Source organism: Equus quagga, chromosome 17 (assembly GCF_021613505.1).
Source record: "Equus quagga isolate Etosha38 chromosome 17, UCLA_HA_Equagga_1.0, whole genome shotgun sequence".
Classification (NCBI taxonomy): Eukaryota; Metazoa; Chordata; class Mammalia; order Perissodactyla; family Equidae; genus Equus; species Equus quagga.
In genome coordinates this window covers 10,884,050-10,902,295 of record NC_060283.1, presented here as the reverse complement: position 1 = coordinate 10,902,295, position 18,246 = coordinate 10,884,050, and the positions used below count along the sequence as shown (strand labels likewise).

Genomic DNA, 18,246 nt, shown 5'->3' with positions numbered 1-18,246 from the left:
AAAACCCTGTGCTAACATATCCGCTCTGACGTTTCCTGCTTTGCTCCACAAGGTAAGATGGACTCACCTCCCTCCTCTCCAGGCTCAGGCCTCCTCTCCATCCTTCTTTCTCCATTTCCTCAGAGCCTCAGGGTCTAAGCTCAGCTCATCCATCCTTTCATTCCCAGTTGTCCAGGAGTGTTATTTTCATCTCACAGTTCTCTGCTCCACTCATCCATGGAACCCAGACCCTCCCCGAATGCAGATTCTCTCGAAGCTCTGGTGGGAGCATAAACCAGTACAACCTCTAAGGAGCACCATTTGGCAATATCTATCTAAATTAGAATCATATATATTTTGGGCCCAATAACTTCACCTCTGGGATTTCCTCTTAAAGCTACACTTGCACACGTGCAAAATGATCTAAGTCCAAGCTTATTCTCTGTAGCGTCTTTTCCAAGAGCAAGATTTGAAACAACCCAAATGTCCACCCCCAGGAGATGGTTAAACATCTTACGGTGCATGCATGCGAGGAGCCGCTACACAACTGTAAAAGGGAAAAAATGAGCATGCTTGCCAGGTGCTTGGGATGGAAAGATCTCCCGAAGAGATTGTTAGGTGAAGAAAAAACAAAAACAAAAAGAGGTGACACCAGGGCCTATGGGCTGCTATCTTTGGATTATAAAGAAAAGAATAAGATGTGCCTGCATATACATAAAGGAGCTAAGAGAGGATGATCAAGAACCAGCGATCGTAGAACAGAGAAGGGGGACCGCATAGATGTGGCATGGGACAGACTTCTCAATGAATACCCTTTTACATATTTTTAGTTCTAATGACGTGATGGATGTGCTACACGTTCAAAACAAGGTACTGAAAGGTGCTTTCAACCTCTGAAAGTTTATCCTAAGTAGAAACCCACGTGGTTTGTCTTCAGGCCCTTCAATCTAACAAGCTTCAAAATCAGGTCTCTGGAGCCGGTCTGATGGTCTGGTCCTTGGGGGACTTCCAAGGCCCAGAGAACCTGAGACGAGGGAACAGGCTTCCCCACACTCTCCCCATCCTCCACTGCTTCTCAGACCCTAAATGTGGAGTCTTAGGTAAGCGAAAATGCAGGGTGTATTCCCTCAAGAACAAACACCCCTGATTGTTGGAGCCCAGGTTGCCTAGACTCAGACCAGCTCACCTTGTTCATTAACAGCACTACGCACCCATTTGGGTCTCGAAGGGGGTCCTCCAGCCTCCAGAAGCCAGCCCTGGGCAGCAGCTGTGCATAGTGTGCCTTATTGTGGGGAGAACATGTTCCTACCAAGTTGGATCCCACTGGGGCCTCCAACATGTCACAACGACACAGCATGCACAAGGGGGGAAGGAGGACAGCTCTGAGCCCCCAGGGGACCTGAGAAGGGACTGTGTTGGCCACAGTGTGAGGCAGTGGGAGCCCTGGTCCAGCAGGAGGTCCTCTGTAGACAGCTCCTGCCCCTCTTCCCCAGGCCTCCTGTGCCAGGGAGCGAGCAGACAGGATGCAGGCTGGATCCTTAATCCTGGAAAACCAACAGCCCAGGAGCAAGAGTGAGGTCCTCAGGCCCTTGAGGGGACAATTCTGAGGCGTGTGCTATGTGGTCTCCCAGAGGGTCCAAGGAAGGACTGGGTGCCAATTTCCCGCAGCAGTGACCCGCTCCTAAAGGCACCGTGATTGGTTTTCTGTGCTTCTCTGTCTCCCCTCCCCCTCCTTCAAGCTCCCAGGGACCACCTCCCAGGCCAGTGACTCTCACCTAGATATTGATCTCTGGGTCTCCTCTTGGGGGAGACCAAACTAAGATAAAGCGGTCATAGTGCCCACCATCAACTGTGGTCGTCAGTGGTCTCTCTGAAACTCCAACAAGAAGAACCCAACCAGGAGGGATGTGAAGGAAAAAGGCCTGAGTGGGAGTCAGAAAACGGGGCACACCTCCCAGCTCAGCCCTCAGAGTCTGTGCAGCCTGAGATCTAACCTCTCTGGGCCTGTGTGGTCTCAGCTGTAAAGAGCAGGTAGCTCACAAATAAGCCTGTTCTGAAACTTGGACCAACTTTGGGAAAACGTTGACTGCTGTCCTCCCATCCCCTCCACCGGCCGGCTTCTTTTAACAGTCACAGTGAATGTCATTTACTTCAGTTCTGTGCAGAGGGGAGAGTACTATTAAAACTTGAATCCCATCCTTTACACTACAGAGGGACAGCGATGAGAAAATTGGCACTGACTTTCAGGCACTACCCTGTTGACAGCTGGCTTGTTGAGAAGTTGCAACGTGGAGGCAGCCAATGTTCTGTACTTTCATCCTGAAACTAGATCTCAGGTGGATCGTGAAGCTGGGTGGGCAGCACAGGGTCACAGGCACAAACCATGGAGACTGATGGAGGCATGACCACATGCCTTGGGCACAACTCCATGAGGTAGGACAACTATGATCCCATTATACTCTTGAGGGACCTGAGAAGGAAGGTCCCACGGCTCATCACAGCTGAATATGGCTCAAAGCTGGGTTTCATGGCACCCCAGACCTCACACTTTAGAACCACCCTTTGTGGCTTACTGGGCAAAATGGTCTCGAAGCCCTTTGCATCTCTGAAGTCTTTGGTTTCCATCCTCCTAACTCCAAATTCATTATTCTAGCAACCACACTTGGATTAGGACCCAATTTCTACACTAACGTCTCGGCTGCATACCCCAGATGGCCTTTGCAGCCAGCAACCACTGCAGACACTTCACCCTAGGAGATGGGTGAGCAGCAGGTCAGACAAGAGCCAAGAGGAACGTGGCCTGGGTGAATGTGGGTGAGTCTGTGCAGTGGGGGCTGCAGAATGAACTGGGTTTCAGTGGTAGCAAGTTGGTGACCTGGTGACAGCATAGCTCTGTTTCCCATCCCCATCTCACTTCCTCCCATTAATGACAGCACTGTCCACTTTCCATCTGTCATGCAAACTGGGCTCCCCCATCCAGATCCTCCTTCAGGACTGATGAATTTATCCCCACAGCATCTGGGAAGGTCGTTGGCTGACAGCTCTTGGCCATCAGTCCTCAGAAGGAATTGACTTGGCTGAAGGGAGCTCCTTGCCCAAGGTCATGCCCCTTTCCTGGAGCAGCCCAGACAGAATGACTGGTCATCATGGGGACACAATGCCCTGTCTCCTTGCCCCAACTCAGGAAAACTCTGAAGGGCCATCCCATCCTCAGAGCTCCCACACGGGGTTGGCTGAGGCCTTGGGACCAGAGGGCAGCCCAACTTCTTCTCCTGCTTCCTTCCCTCTCGCCCTCAGGTACTAATGCTGAGCGCATCCCTAGACGCTGCCTGCCTGCTGTTCCAGCTCAGAGGTTCCCTCCCAGGAACCCAACCTGCAGAGCCTGCTCCATTGGTCTTTTCCCTTCTCACTTGGAGTCTCCCAGCATCAAAGCCACCAGGTGTTTCCATAAGACCTCTCCCAACCCAGCCTGTTGGTTCAGGCTTTGCTCCAAACCGGGGGAGTTGCTGTAGGGTGCCGGTTTACCCCCCGTGGGCTTGGAGTGAAGTTCTCCCACCTTTCCAACAGCGAGAGTGAATCAGGAGGCAGCCTAGGGGACTGAGACGTCATTTAATCAGGAAATCTCAGGGAAGGACGCAGGAAGGCTGATGGCACAATCCTGCTGGAATCCCAGGGCCTCCCTGCTCTCCTCCTCCAGAGCAGGAGCTCAGCAGTCCCACGTTTCTCCAGAGACAAGTCGGCCAGGTTGTCCAAGGAGGATGCTGCCCATGGAGAACGCATTTGCTCCATTCTCACAGCACATTCCAAATGCTTCTTGAGAATAAGATTCCATCCGGCCGTGGGTATTTTCCATCCCCTCCAGGAACCCTGTGGGAGTGAGCCTCCAGCATCAGCAGCCTCACTGGCCCCTGGAGTCTCCATGTAAAGTCCCAGGACCACTGGCAGAGGGTCCTCTGTTCACCGTCTCTTGGGCACGGCCCTGAAGTGGAGGCCTGCTCACCCAGTGGACTCCTCCTCCCTAGAAGTCCCCACTGTGGGCTGCTGGGGGCTGGAGCTGTCAGCCACGCCTGCAGAGAGTCTGGAGGAGGTGAGAGAGAGTCTTCGAGGCCTGAGGAGGGTGACTGGGGTCTTTGAGGGGCTGGGGCCTGTCATGGAAAGGGCTGAAGCTCCAGTCGGGATGGCAACCGGTGGAGAAGACTGTCTGGATGCAATGTGGTCCCTGGAGCCTGAGGACAAGGGCTCTGGAATAACAGGAGGTAGCCCAGGAGCCCTGGGAGAGGCTGGAGGTAGAGCGGAGGCTCCTGGAGGGATTGAAGGCTCTGGGGAGGGCCAAGGGGCATGGGAGGCCCTGGGTTCCCCTGTCAACATGCCCCTTGGCCCTGAAGGGAGTGAGGGCGAGGCCTGGGCTCCCAAGGGGCTCATGGGTAAAGTCTGTGTGTTAGAAAGGTTCCTTCTTAAGAGGAGCTGGAGGAGGTGGAGCGCTGGCCTCCGAGGCAATGCTGCTGGGGGCCCCGGGCAGGAGCTGCAGTTGACGGGGTCCTCAGTGTCTCCACGGGGTCTGCGAGCCGCTTTGCTGAACTCCACGTCTCCATGAGGTGAGAGACCCTGCCTTTCTCCCAGGGAATCTAGAGAGAGATGGGGAAACAAGATGCACAGCAGTTCTCCCTGATGGCTCAGCAGCTCTGGGACGAGTTGCACTGGGGACACATGCCCAAGCTCATCCTCTGAGGGCCCTCGCACACCTCACAAGGACCAACGGGCTCCTGCCTCCAGGGAGAGAAGACCCAAAAGGAACCATGAGCAGAGGGAGGTAGTCACCAAAGTGGATTTTCTGGGCATTGGCTGTGCGACCTTGTGTAAGGCACATACCTCCCCTGGGCCTCCATTTCCTCATCTGTAAAATGGGTATATTTATATTGACTGCACAGGGCCACTCTGAGGATTGAATGAAACCATGCATGGGCAGTTTCAGCCTAAACCCAAATGTCAACTGTGGACTTTAAGTGATAATCATGTGCCCATTTAGGTTCATCAATTGTAATAAATTCACCCTCCAATGTGGGATAGTGATAGTAGGGGAGACAGGGTGGAGGGCTGGGGGCGGGAGGTCTATGGAGGCTCTCTGTACCTTCCCCTCAATTTTTCTGTGAATGTATAACAGCTATAAGAAAATAACATTACTGAAAAAAGTGTTTTTTAAAGTCTCAGCCCAAAGTCTGGCAAATCCTGAGGCCTTAATATACGGAGGAGAGCAAGGACAGGCAGGAAGAAGGCAGCAAAGAGAGCAGGTGTGACTAGGGGGAGATGGATGTTGTCAACACACAAAGAGACTGGAAGGGTTAGAGTGACATCAGCATCATGGCAGAGGGAGCTGTTCGCTTGGTCTGTCCCTGTAAGATCCAATGAAAAGGACATTCGTTAACCAACAGAGGATTCCCACACAGCACAACAGGATGTCTGAGAGATCCATGCAGCCAGACATCATAAGGTGGGGGTACTGGAGCCCAGGGAAGCACTGGAAGGAGGTGATCAGGTACCCTCCCCCTCCCCAGTGGCAGTGTCTAGGTCACAGATCCTCACATAGCAGCCAGCACCCAACAGTAAGAGGAGGCAGGGGAGCAGGCAGTCCTGCATGTGAATGCTTCACTTTCGGACTTGCAGTCTGGCCCACAGGATTGATGGCCACTCAGTGGCACAGCTCAGCCACCACGTGGCACCACCACCAGAGCAGCAGCCCAGGTGAATCCCCTGTGAGCACAGAGCAGGCCTTCACAGGAACGTGAAACAAGGCCCCCCCCAATCCCAGTGCACCAGCTCGGCCATCCCCAGCCGAGGCAGTGGACCCACATCAGAGCCCTGTACATGCATGTGTGACTCACCAAGTGGCTGCTGGCAGCGGGAAAATGCAAACAAGCCCTATAGGCACAACTTCCAGGATACGCAGCATGTTGAGAAAACACACCTCTGGCCCCCTTGCCAGAGGTGGCAGGTGGAATCTGCGACCTGACACTACCACCATGTGCCGGGTAAGGTCCACCTCATCAAACACCATAAAGAACAACATTAACACTGCACAGCAGAAGGAAAATGGTAAGTCTCCAGGAACCAACACTGAACTCACAGAAATTTATAATCTCAATGACAGAGACTTCAAAATTGTTGCCATAAAGAAACTCAATGAGTTACAAGAAAACTCAGAAAGACAGTTCAATGAACTCAAGAATAAAATTAATGAGCAGAAGGAATTCTTCACAAAAGAGATTGAAACCAAAAAAAAGACTGGAAATGCTGGAGATGAAGAACACAATGAATGAGATAAAAAAAAAACATCTAGAAGCTTTAAAAAACAGAACTGACGTTATGGAGGACAGAATTCATAATTTAGAGGATGGAAATATAGAAAGGCTTCAGGTGGAGGTGGAGAGGGAACTAAGGCTTAAAAAAAAAATGAAGAAATTCTTTGAGAAATACCTGACTCAATTAGGAAATGCAACATAAAGATTACAGGTATTCCAGAGGGAAAAGTGAGGGAGAAAGGGGCAGAGGGCCTCATCAAAGAAATAATAGCTGAGAACTTCCCAAACTTGGGGAAAGAACTGGACTTACAAATAAATGAAGCCATAGAACTCCTAATTACATTAATGCAAAAAGATCTTCTCCAAAGCATCTAGTAGTAAAACTGGCAAAAGCCAATGACAAAGAGAAAATATTAAGGGCAGCAATGCAGAAGAAAATAATCTACAAAGGAACTCCCATCAGGTTTTCAGCAGATTTGTCAGCAGAAACCTTCCAGGCTAGGAGAGAGTGGAATGATATATTCAAAATGTTGAAAGACAAAAACTTACAGCCAAGAATACTCTATCCAGTGAAAACATCCTTCAGATATGATGGAGAAATAAAATCTTTCCCAGATAAACAAAAGCTGAGAGAGTTCATTGCTACAAGACACCCCCCTACAAGAAATGATCAAGAAGTCCCTCATACCTGAAAAAAAAGAAAGGGTTTACAAAGCTTTGAGCAAGAAGACAAATAGACAAAATCAGAAAACTGCATCTTTCTAGCAGAACAAGTTAGCAAACACGTAATTACAACGTTAAAGATAAAGGGAAGGAAAGCATCAAAAATAAATATAATCACTTCATTTTAACCACAAACTGACAACACCAAATGGAATAAGTTGTGACAAAAAGAACTTAGTTGGGGAAGAGGAAAGGGATAGAACCTGCTTAGATTAAGGAAATAAGAGGATATGAGAAAACAGACGATGTCATCTATGAGCTCTTTTATACAAACCTCATGATAACCACTAAACAAAAAATCAGAAAAGAGACACGAATGATAAATAAAGAGAAAACCATCATAGAAAATCACCAAACTGAAGTGGCAGTCAGAAATACATGGGAAGAGAAACAAGGGAAATATAGAACAACCAGAAAACAAGGGACAAAATGGCAGCATTAAGCCCTCATATATCAATAATCACTCTAAATGGATTGAATTCTCCAATCAAAAGAAATAGAGTGGCTGGATGATTAAAAAACAAGACCCAAGGGGCTGGCCCCATGGCCGAGTGGTTAAGTTTGTACACTCCGCTTTGGCAGCCCAGGGTTTTGCCGGTTCAGAGCCTGGGCGCAGACATGGCACCGCTCATCAGGCCATGCTGAGGTGGCATCCCACATGCCACAACTAGAAGGACCCACAACTAAAATATACAACTATGTACCAGTGGGATTTGGGGAGAAAAAGTAAAAAGAAAAAGAAGAAGATTGGCAACAATTGTTTGGCAACAGGTACCAATCTTTAAAGAAAAATTAAAAAAAAAAAAAACAAGATGCAACGATACACTGCATCCAGGAAACACAGCTCAGCTCTAAAGACAAACGCAGGCTCCGAGTGAAGGGATGGAAGATGATACTCCAAGCAAATGGCAAACAAAAGAAAGCAGGTGTTGCCATAAGCCTATCAGACAAAATAGACTTCAAGATTGAAAAGATAACGAGAGACAAAGAGGGGCGGTATATAACAATAAAAGGGACACTCCACCAAGAAGACATAAGATTTATAAATATATATGCACCTAACACGGGAGCAGCAAAGTACATAAAGCAACTATTAATTGACCTAAAAGGAGATATTAATGGCAACACAAGAATAGTAGGGGACCACAACACTCCACTTACATTAATAGACACATATCCAGACAGAAAGTCAACAACGAAATAATGAAGTTAAATGAAAAACTAGATCAGATGGACTTAATAGATATATAGAGAACAGTCCATCCAAATCAGAATACACACTCTTCTCAAGTGCGCATGGAACATTCTCAAAGATAGACCATATATTGCAAAACAAGTCAAGCTTCAAAAGATTTAGGAAGACTGAAATCATATCAAGCATCTTTTCTGACCATAACGTGAGGAAATGAGAAATGAACTATAAGAAAAAAGCTAGGAAAGTGACAAACATCTGGAGACTAAACAACATGCTACTGAACAACAAATGGATCATTGAAGAAAGTAAAGGAGAAATCAAAAAACATCTGGAGACAAATAAAAATGAAAATACACCATACCAACTCATATGGGAGGCACCAAAGGGGTCCTAAGAGGGAAATTCATAGCAATACAGGTCCACATGAACTAAAAAGAAAAATGTCAAATAAAGAATCTTAAACTACACCTGACAGAACTAGAAAAAGAAGAACAGGAAAAGCCCAAAGTCAGCAGAAGGAGGGAAATAATAATAATGAGAGCAGATATAAATGAAATAGAAACCAACAAAACAGTAGAAAGCATCAATGAAACTAAGAGCTAGTTCTCTGAGAAGATAAACAAAATAGACAAACCCTTAACCAGACTCACCAAGAAAAAAAGAGAGAAGGCTCAAATAAATAAAATTAGAAATGAAAGAGGAGAAATTAAAATGGATAACACAGAAATACAAAAGATTACAAGAGAATACTATGAAAAACTATATGCCAACAAATTGGACAACCTAGAAGAAATGGATAAATTCTTCAACTCATACAACCTCTTCAAAACCGAATCAAGAAAAAATAGAGAATCTGAATAGATCAATCACAAGTAAAGAGATTGAAACAGTAATCAAAAACCTCCCAAAAAATAAAAGTCCAGAACCAGACGGCTTCTCTGGAGAATTCTACCAAACATTCAAAGAAGATTTATTACGTATCCTTCTCAAACTATTCCAAAAAATTGAGGAAGACAGAACACTTCCTAACACATTCTATGAGGCCAACATCACCCTGATACTAAAGCCAGACAACGACAACACAAAGAAGGAAAATTACAGGCCAATATCATTGATGAAAATAGATGGAAAAATCCTCAACAAAATATTGTCAAACTGCATATAGCAATACATTAAAAAGATCATATACTATGATGAAGTGGAATTTATACCAGGGACACAGGAATCCACAAATCAATCAATGTGATACACCACATTGACAAAATGAGGTATAAAAACCACATGATAATCTTAATAGATGCAGAGAAAGCATTTGATAAAATCCAACATCCATTTATGATAAAAACTCTCAATGAAATGGGTATAAAAGGAAATTACCACAACATAATAAAAGCCATATATGAAAAACCCACAGCCAACACCATACTCAATGGGGAAAAACTGAAAGCCATACTTCTGAGAACAGGAACAAGACAAGGGTGCCCACTCTCACCACTCCTATTCAACATAGTACTGGAGGTTTTGGCCAGAGCAAGGAGGCAAGTAAAAGAAATAAAAGGAATCCAAATAGGCAAGGAAGAAGTGAAACTCTTGCTGTTAGCAGACGACATGATTTTATATATAGAAAACCCTAAAGAATCCATTGGAAAACTATTAGAAATAATCAACAACTACAGCAAAGTTGCAGGGTATAATATCAACTTACAAAAATCAGCTGCATTTCTACACTCTAATAACGAACTAACAGAAAGAGAAGTCAAGGATACAATCCCATTTACAATCACAACAAAAAGACTAAAATATCTAAGAATAAATTTAACCAAGGAGGTGAAAGACCTATACAATGAAAACTATAAGACATTATTGAAAGAAATCAACGATGACAGAAAGAAATGGAAAGATAGTCCATGCTCATGGATTGGAAGAATAAACATAGTTAAAATGTCCAAATTACCTAAAGCAATCTACAGATTCAATGCAATCGCAATCAGAATCCCAATGACATTCTTCACGGAAATAGAACAAAGAATCCTAAAATTCATATAGGGCAACAAAAGACCCCAAATAGCCAAAGCAATCCTAAGAAAAAAGAACAAAGCTAGAGGCACCACAATCCCTGACTTCAAAATATGCTAGAAAGCCATAGTAATCAGAAGAGCATGGTACTGGTACAAAAACAGACACACAGGTCATTGGAACAGAACTGAAAACCCAGAAACAAAACTACACATCTACGGACAGCTAATCTTTGACAAAGGAACCAAGAACATATAATGGAGAAAAGAAAGTCTCTTCAATAAATGGAGTTGGGAAAACTGGACAGCCACATGCAAAAGAATGAAATTAGACCATTATCTTGCACCATAGACAAAAATTAACTCAAAATGGATTAAAGACTTGAAGGTAAGATGTGAAACCACAAAGCTCCTTCAAGAAAATATAGGGAGTACACTCTTTGACATCGGTCTTAGAAGGATCTTTTTGAATACCATGTCTACACAGGTGAAAGGAAAAAAGAAGCAAGTAAACAAGTGGGACTTCATCAAACTAAAGAGCTTCTGCAAGACAAAGGAAACCAGGAATAAAACGAAAAGACAACCCACCAACTGGGGAAAAATATTTGCAAATCATATATCCAACAAGGGGTTAATCTCCATAATATATAAAGAACTCACACAACTCAACAACAAAAAAAACAAACAATCCAATCAAAAAATTGGCAGAAGAGGAGACATGAACAGATATTTCTCCAAAGAAGATATACTGATGGCCAATAGGCACATGAAAAGATGCTCATCATCGCTGATCATCTGGGAAATGCAAATCAAAACTACACTAAGATATCACCTTACACCCGTTAGAATGACAAAAATATGTAAAACTAATAGCAACAAATGTTGGAGAGATTGCGGAGAAAAAGGAACCCTCATACACTGCTGGCGGGAATGCAAACTGGTGCAGCCACTATGGAAAACAGTATGGAGATTTCTCAAAAAACTAAAAATAGAACTACCATACGATCCAGCCATCCCACTACTGGGTATCTATCCAAAGAGCCTGAAGTCAGCAATCCCAAAAGTCCTGTGCACCCCAATGTTTATTGCAGCACTGTTTACAATAGCCAAGACGTGGAAGCAACCTAAGTGCCCATCAACAGACGAATGGATAAAGAAGATGTGGTACATATATACAATGGAATACTACTCAGCTGCAAAACAGAACAAAATCATTCCATTTGCAATAACATGGATGGACCTTGAGAGAATTATGTTAAGTGAAATAAGCCAGCGAGACAAAGATAATCTGTGTATGACTCCACTCATATGAGGAATTTAAAACTATGGACCAAGAACAGTTTAGTGGATACCAGGGGAAAGGTGGGGTGGGGGGTGGGCACAAAGGGTGAAGTGGTGCACCTACAACATGACTGACAAACATTAATGTACAACTGAAATTTCACAAGATTGTAACCTATCAATAACTCAATAAAAAAAAATAATAACAAAAAAAATAGGGAAGAGCAATGAATTCGTAAATATTTTTTGTGGGTTTTCCACCGCAACGAACTCTTACTCCAGTATCATTTTCACCAACACTTTGTTAAGAAAGTTTGAAACACACATTTTACTGCAAAAAAAAAAAAAAAAAATTGGCAGAAGATATGAACAGGCATTTTTACAAAGAAGATATACAGATGGTCAATAGGCACATGAAAAGATGTTCAACATCACTAACTATTAGGGAAATGCAGATAAAAACTACAATGAGATATCACCTGACGCCTGTTAGAATGACGATAATTACCAAGACAAAAAATAACAAATGTTGGAGAGGGTGTGGAGAAAAAGGAACCCTCATACAGTGCTGGTGGGAATGCAAACTGGTGCAGCCACTATGGAAAACATTATAGATATTTCTCAAAAAATTAAAAAGAGAAATACCATATGACCCAGCTATCCCACTACTGGGTATTTATCCAAAGAACTTGAAATCAACAATTCAAAGAGGGGCCGGCCCCGTGGCCGAGTGGTTAAGTTCACATGCTTCACTTCGGCGGGCAGGGTTTCGCTGGTTCAGATCCTGGGCGCAGACATGATACAGCTCATCAAGCCACCCTGAGGCGGCATCCCATATGCCACAGCTAGAAGGACCCACAACTAAAACAAATATACAACTATGTACCGGGCGCGCTTTGGGGAGAAAAAGGAAAAATAAAATCTTTAAAAAAAAAAAAAACAATACAAAGAGACTTATGCCCTATGTTCACTGCAGCATTATTCACAACAGCCAAGATGTGGAAGCAACCCAAGTACCCATAGACTGATGATTGGATAAAGAAGATGTGGTGTACATATATATATACAATAGAATACTTTTCAGCCATAAAAAAAAGAGAAAATTGTCCCACTTGCAACAACATGGATAGACCTTAAGGGTTTTATGTTAAGTGAAATAAGCCAGGCAGAGAAAGACAAACACCGTATGATTTCAGTCACATGTGGAAGATAAACACATGGATAAAGACAACAGATTATTGGTTACCAGAGGGGAAGGGGTTGGAGATGGGCAAAAGGGTTAAAGGGGCACACTTCTATGGTGATGGATAAAAATTAGAGTATTGTTGGTGAGCACGATGCAGTCTATACAGAAACTGATATATAATGATGTACACCTGATATTACACAATGCTAGAAACCATTATAACCTCAATGAAATAACTGAAGGGAAAAAAAAGAACAGGTGTGACCAGGGAGGAGACGGATGTTGTCAACACAAAGAAACTGGAATGATTACATCTTAAAAATCATCAAAAGGACAGCCGTACAACTCTGTGAATATACCTAAAACCACCAAATTGTATACTTGGAGTGTGCAAATCATATGGTATGTGAATTATACCTCAAGAAAGCGTTATATTTTTTTAAATTATACAAAGGAAACAATTCATACTCTATTTCAATAAAAAGTGGTTTCTCCTTAAAAGGAGCTCTCGTTAGGAAGAGGTGCAGAATGTGTTCCAGAAGGAGCCAGGCTCTGTATTCCCCTCTTGGGCCCTCAGTTTCCCCATCTGGAGGCAGGAGAGCACAGGGGCAAAGAGCGTGAGGTAAGGAACTAGAGAAACCTGGGCTTCAGTCCACCACCAACTAGAGCGAGACCTAACTTCTTTGAGCTTCCATTTCCCCATCTGCAAAATGGAGGTGATAACAGCAGGCACACTTGAAGATTCCAGGGAGCATTTAAATGCGGTAATACAGGTAAAATGCTCTGGACACTGCCTGGCACCTGAGCTCGATGATGAGTCTCGAGACAGCAGGGGGAATACTGTCTCTCAGCTTGCAGAGGAGTCTGTGGAGGTTAAAGTGGAGTAGATCTGCAAAGGTTTCAGCAGTTCCCAACACAGTGTCCGCACGGGCTCAGGATGTTTCAGCCCCACCAGTCCTGACAGCAGCAATTCATCCACAGATCTGAGGAGCTGCCCTCAACAGACAACGTCCTCTTCAAAAGGTCAAGGGAGTTAAACAGATATTTGACACAAGAGGAAAGCCAGGCCACAAATCAGTGGAAAAATTCACTGCCTTCCTGGAAGTTTAAAAAACCTTAAATGGCCACAGTGAAGGTACTTTATGAACATGTTAAACTGGAAAAATTGAATTGAAAACATGTAGTGTAGAGTTGGTGGGGATATGAGGAACCAGCTGCATCACTGTAGTTTCCTCTTTCTCCAGGTCTCCCGTCTGGTAAAGTGCCGTCACGTTGTAGGAGGTACCAAGCCACTCACTTACTCCACCTACTGACCGCAGGGTCTGGAGACAAGTCACAAAATTTGAAAAAAATGTTGTCTGACCAAAGATTTTTCACAGTAGGTCCATTATGGATAGAAAAAAAAAAGAAAGAAAGAAACCACTTTAATATCACCCAAAAGGCAGGGGGTAAAAAAACCAGAATATTTGGGAGCTTTTTTAAATGGCCAGCAGTGGGCCACTTCAATACTTTGAAACTGTGTGACCACAGGTTGTCTGTTTCTTGTTTATACCTCTGCAAAAAGGTCATGGAAAAACACGATGGAGAAAGACAAACAGATGAGAATAATTTTCAGGAGTCAGTGCAGCATAACAGCTAACAGCATAGACTCTGGGTTCAAATCCTGGCTCTACTGCCAATCAGCTGTGTGACCTTGAACACCTCTCTTCACCTCTCTGTGCCTCAGTTTCCTCACCTGGAAAATGGGGATGATAACAGTACCTATCTCAAAGAGTTGCTGTGAAAAGGGAATGAAATAAGACATGTAAAGACATACAGACGCATGACAGGAACACAGGAAGGTGCTTAATGTCACAAATCATCAGGGAAATGCAAAATCAAAACCAGAATAAGATATCACTTCACACCTATCAAAAAGACAAGTGATAACAAGTGTCGGTGAGGATGTGGAGAAAAGGAAAACTCGTGTGCACTGTTGGTAGGAATGCAAATTGGTACAGTCACTATGACAAACACTACGGAGGTTCCTCAAAAGTTTACAATTTTTTTTGTAACTACCATATGATTCAGCACTTCTGGATGTTTATCCCAAGAAAATGAAAACACTAACTCGAAAAGACATCTGGATTCCCATGTTCATTGCAGCATGATTGTCAATAGCCAAGATACGGAAACAGCCTAACCTGGATGAAGAAGATGTGGTACATATACACAATAGAATGCTACTCAGCCATAAAAAGACAAAATTGTGCCATCTGCAACAACATGGATGGACTTGAAGGCATTGCGCTAAGTGAAAATCAGACAGAGAAAGACCAACACCGTATGATCTCACTTACATGCGGAATCCAAAAAACTCAGTTCACAGATACAGAGAAGAGAGTGGTGGTTGCCAGAGGCGGAGGAGGGGTGGGGGGGAAATGAGTGAAGAAGGTCAAATGTACAAACTTCCAGTTATAAAATAAATAAGTCATGGAGATGTCGTGCACAGCGTGGTGACTACAGTTACTAATACTGTATTGTATATTTGAAAGTTACGATGAGAGTAGAGGAAATTCTCATCATAAGAAAAAATAACTTTGTAACTACTAGATTTATTGTGGTGATCATTTCGAAAGATACAAATTTGGAGTCATTACGTTGTACACCTGAAACTAATATCATGTTCTATGTCAATTATACCTCAATAAAAAAAAGAGCAAAAAAATAGATATGTTCCCTGACACATGAAAGTACTCGATACATACTAACAATTACTCTTCTGCAAAGCTGACTCAGTTCCTAAATTCTAAGTCTTAAAAATGGAAGAAAGCAGAGAAAGAGATTAAGGAAGGAGGTAACGAGGAAGCAAAAGGAACAGTAAACACACTTGTCAGATGGCACATCATGGTGTGGCATAAGGAGCACTGAGGAGGGTCAGCAAGCCCAGGCGTGGGTGTGGGCTCAGCAAAGGCTGGCTGTGTGACAGTGAGCAAGGCGCGTTCCCTCTCTGAGCCTGGGTTTCTCACATCCAGCCCTTTACAAGTTCTATGTTTCTGGAGAGAAGAGCAAAGCGGTAGAAGACGGTAGCGAAGCTCTAGGACCCAGACGCCCACTTACCCGAGCAAGAGGGGCAGCAGTCCCCGGGGGGCCCGGAGGGGTCGGAGCAGGCCGGCTGGCAGGGGATCCTCTCACAGGTCACCTCTCCCAGCTGAGGAAGCAGAAGGACACACACGAGGAAGCCCAGGGCATCTCATCTGCCCAGAGCAGCCCCCGCAAGGGACCCACAGAAACATCCCAGAACAGTGGCTGCAGTGCCTCATGAAGCCAAACACAGCGGGGCCACCTTAAGGAAACCCCAAAGAGGGAGGGGACCCGCAAATCCACGGGTATTCCAGCAGGTGATAAAGTTGAAGAACCGCAGAAGGAAGCTGGGCTTCCGTTGGCTAAGGGGCTCCGAGTTTTGCAAAGGGACAAGAGGCAAGAAGGAGCCTCTGGCCACGCAGCTCCAGGTGTCCCAGATCCAGCTCACCTGGCACGTGCACTGGGTACAGGGCTCATCGTCCAGGGTGAACACCTGCCCATTCACCACCTTCCTTCCCTCATAGTTGCAGTCTGCAGGGGCAGAGGACACAGGGGCCCGTGAGCGCCAAGGCCCACCCAGGGGCCTCGAAGGTGGGGCAGCCGGTCCCACTCACCTCGGCACACGGGGCAGCACTCGCCATCAGGGTGGAAAGGGTAGGTGCAGGTGACAGGACAGTCCACGGGCGAGCAGGCCACTGAGCCCAGCTGCAGGACACAGAAAACGCACAAGGCCCTTCGTTATGGGCGGCTAATGGGACTCTCGGGAAAGACAGGTCACACAGCCATTGAGTGCCCTTCAGAGCCACATGGTCATCTCCCTGTGCCTCGGCTCCCACCTAGCAGATGGAGATGATGGTGGTACCCAAAGATAGGATTCTCGTGCCGATCGAGTTCATGCATCTGAGGGGCTGAAGGCAGGGACCGGCACAGTGAGAACTCGATAATGTGAGTTTATTAAAGATGCCAGTACCAAGTCCTGGGCTTGCGTCCTTCACCTGCACCCCCAGGAAGAACCCCTGGGCCACACTGTATACCGTAAGGAGCCGGCCCCCAAGATGCCCCTGGTCACCCAGAAGCAGAGGATTTTTGCGGGCAGGGCAAAGATGCACCCTGGGCGGGGCTGGACAGAGCTGACTTTCACCATGACCCAGAAGTGACCTTTCTCTTGGAGGCCTCTGGATTTTGCCTCCAGGGTTCAGGAGCTGATGGCAGTCCCTAGGGAGTTTCCGCAGACAGGGTTCAGGTCTGAGTGGTCCGTACCAGGCAGATGCAGCTCAGACACGGGTCCAGCACAGACGGGAAGGTCTGGTTGTTGTAGAAGATTCTGCCTGTGTAGGTGCAGCCTGGCAGAGAGAGCACGAGGTGAGCGCCGGCCAGGGGATGGCCAATGACCAGGCTCCCGCCAAGGCGAAGCTCCACAGCTTATCTGGGTAGCAAAGGTCAGGCTAACTGGCTCCCCAGGCAGGCACTCCAGGGTTGGGGAAGAGACAGAACACACGTCTGGATTGGGTGCTGACTTTTTCCATGCTGGATTCAGCAAGGGGATCAAAGTGTCTTCATTTCAGGGTTCTCCCCACAGCAGCCTCAGGCCAGAGGAACTGGGAGACACTACTCGGGTGCCAGGCACCACGGCCATCCTCTCTGCTCCTCCCCGCTCAGCCAAACCCCAGACCTTCCAGAATCTTCCCCCATACCTCTCCCGTCTCTGCTTCTCATGCCACCTTGATGACATTTATCACATACGGGCCAGTATGGAAGCAGGTAATGCGAGAGTAGGGAAATATTTTATAAGAAAAAAATATATATGTATTATATGTTAGATATAGATATCTGTTATAGATACAGATGTACAGATACAGACACACAGACATAGACATACAGATTTAGACACTGGTATATAACGAAAAGGGACTAGAGGGGCTGGCCCCATGGCCGAGTGGTTAAGATTGTGTGCTCCGCTTTGGCAGTCTGGGGTTGGCCAGTTCAGATCCTGGGCACAGACCTACACACCACTCATCAAGCCATGCTGTGGTGGCGTCCCACATAGAAAAACTAGAATGACCTACAACTAGGCTATACAACCATGTACTGGGACTTTGGGGAGAAAAAAAAAGAGGAAGATGGGCAACAGATGTTAGCTCAGGGCCAATCTTCTTTAAAAAAAAAAGAATGAACTTCGCATACTTCCTCCCCACCAAAAAAAAAGGGACTAGAAAGACAAAACTATGAGGTTAAAAGTGATCTGGGACTCTTTTTATTTATTTTTTTTTGATTTTTGTATTTTCTAAATGTTCTATAATAAAATATTACTTTTGAAATAATGGAAAAGGCAAAAATTACTATTAAACATAAAGCGTAGGGGGCTGGCCTGGTAGCAGAGCAGTTAAGTTCACACGCTCCGCTTCAGTGGCCCAGGGTTCGTGGGTTCGGATCCAGGCATGGACCTACACACTGCTCATCAAGCCATGCTGTGGTGGCGTCCCACATACAAAATAGAGGAAGACTGGC

The 18,246-nt window shown here is 45.4% G+C and overlaps 1 protein-coding gene across 4 annotated transcripts in view; it reads right to left on the bottom strand.

The window, feature by feature from the left end:
* Positions 1 to 3,601: 3,601 nt before the first annotated feature.
* The window catches only part of VWCE (von Willebrand factor C and EGF domains), a 35,509-nt gene continuing 20,864 nt past the window's right edge, over positions 3,602 to 18,246 (bottom strand). For 2 of the 4 annotated variants that reach the window (XM_046642821.1, XM_046642822.1), the window contains exons 16-21: positions 17,433 to 17,459; positions 16,999 to 17,081; positions 16,353 to 16,443; positions 16,187 to 16,269; positions 15,775 to 15,865; positions 3,602 to 4,604 (exon numbers count right to left, since the gene is read on the bottom strand). In XM_046642821.1, the coding sequence (XP_046498777.1) occupies positions 3,976 to 4,604; positions 15,775 to 15,865; positions 16,187 to 16,269; positions 16,353 to 16,443; positions 16,999 to 17,081; positions 17,433 to 17,459 (1,004 nt within the window). In that variant the 3' untranslated portion in view covers positions 3,602 to 3,975. The remainder of the gene's footprint in view (positions 4,605 to 15,774; positions 15,866 to 16,186; positions 16,270 to 16,352; positions 16,444 to 16,998; positions 17,082 to 17,432; positions 17,460 to 18,246) is intronic. The other 2 variants (XM_046642823.1, XM_046642825.1) reach the window with 1 other exon arrangement.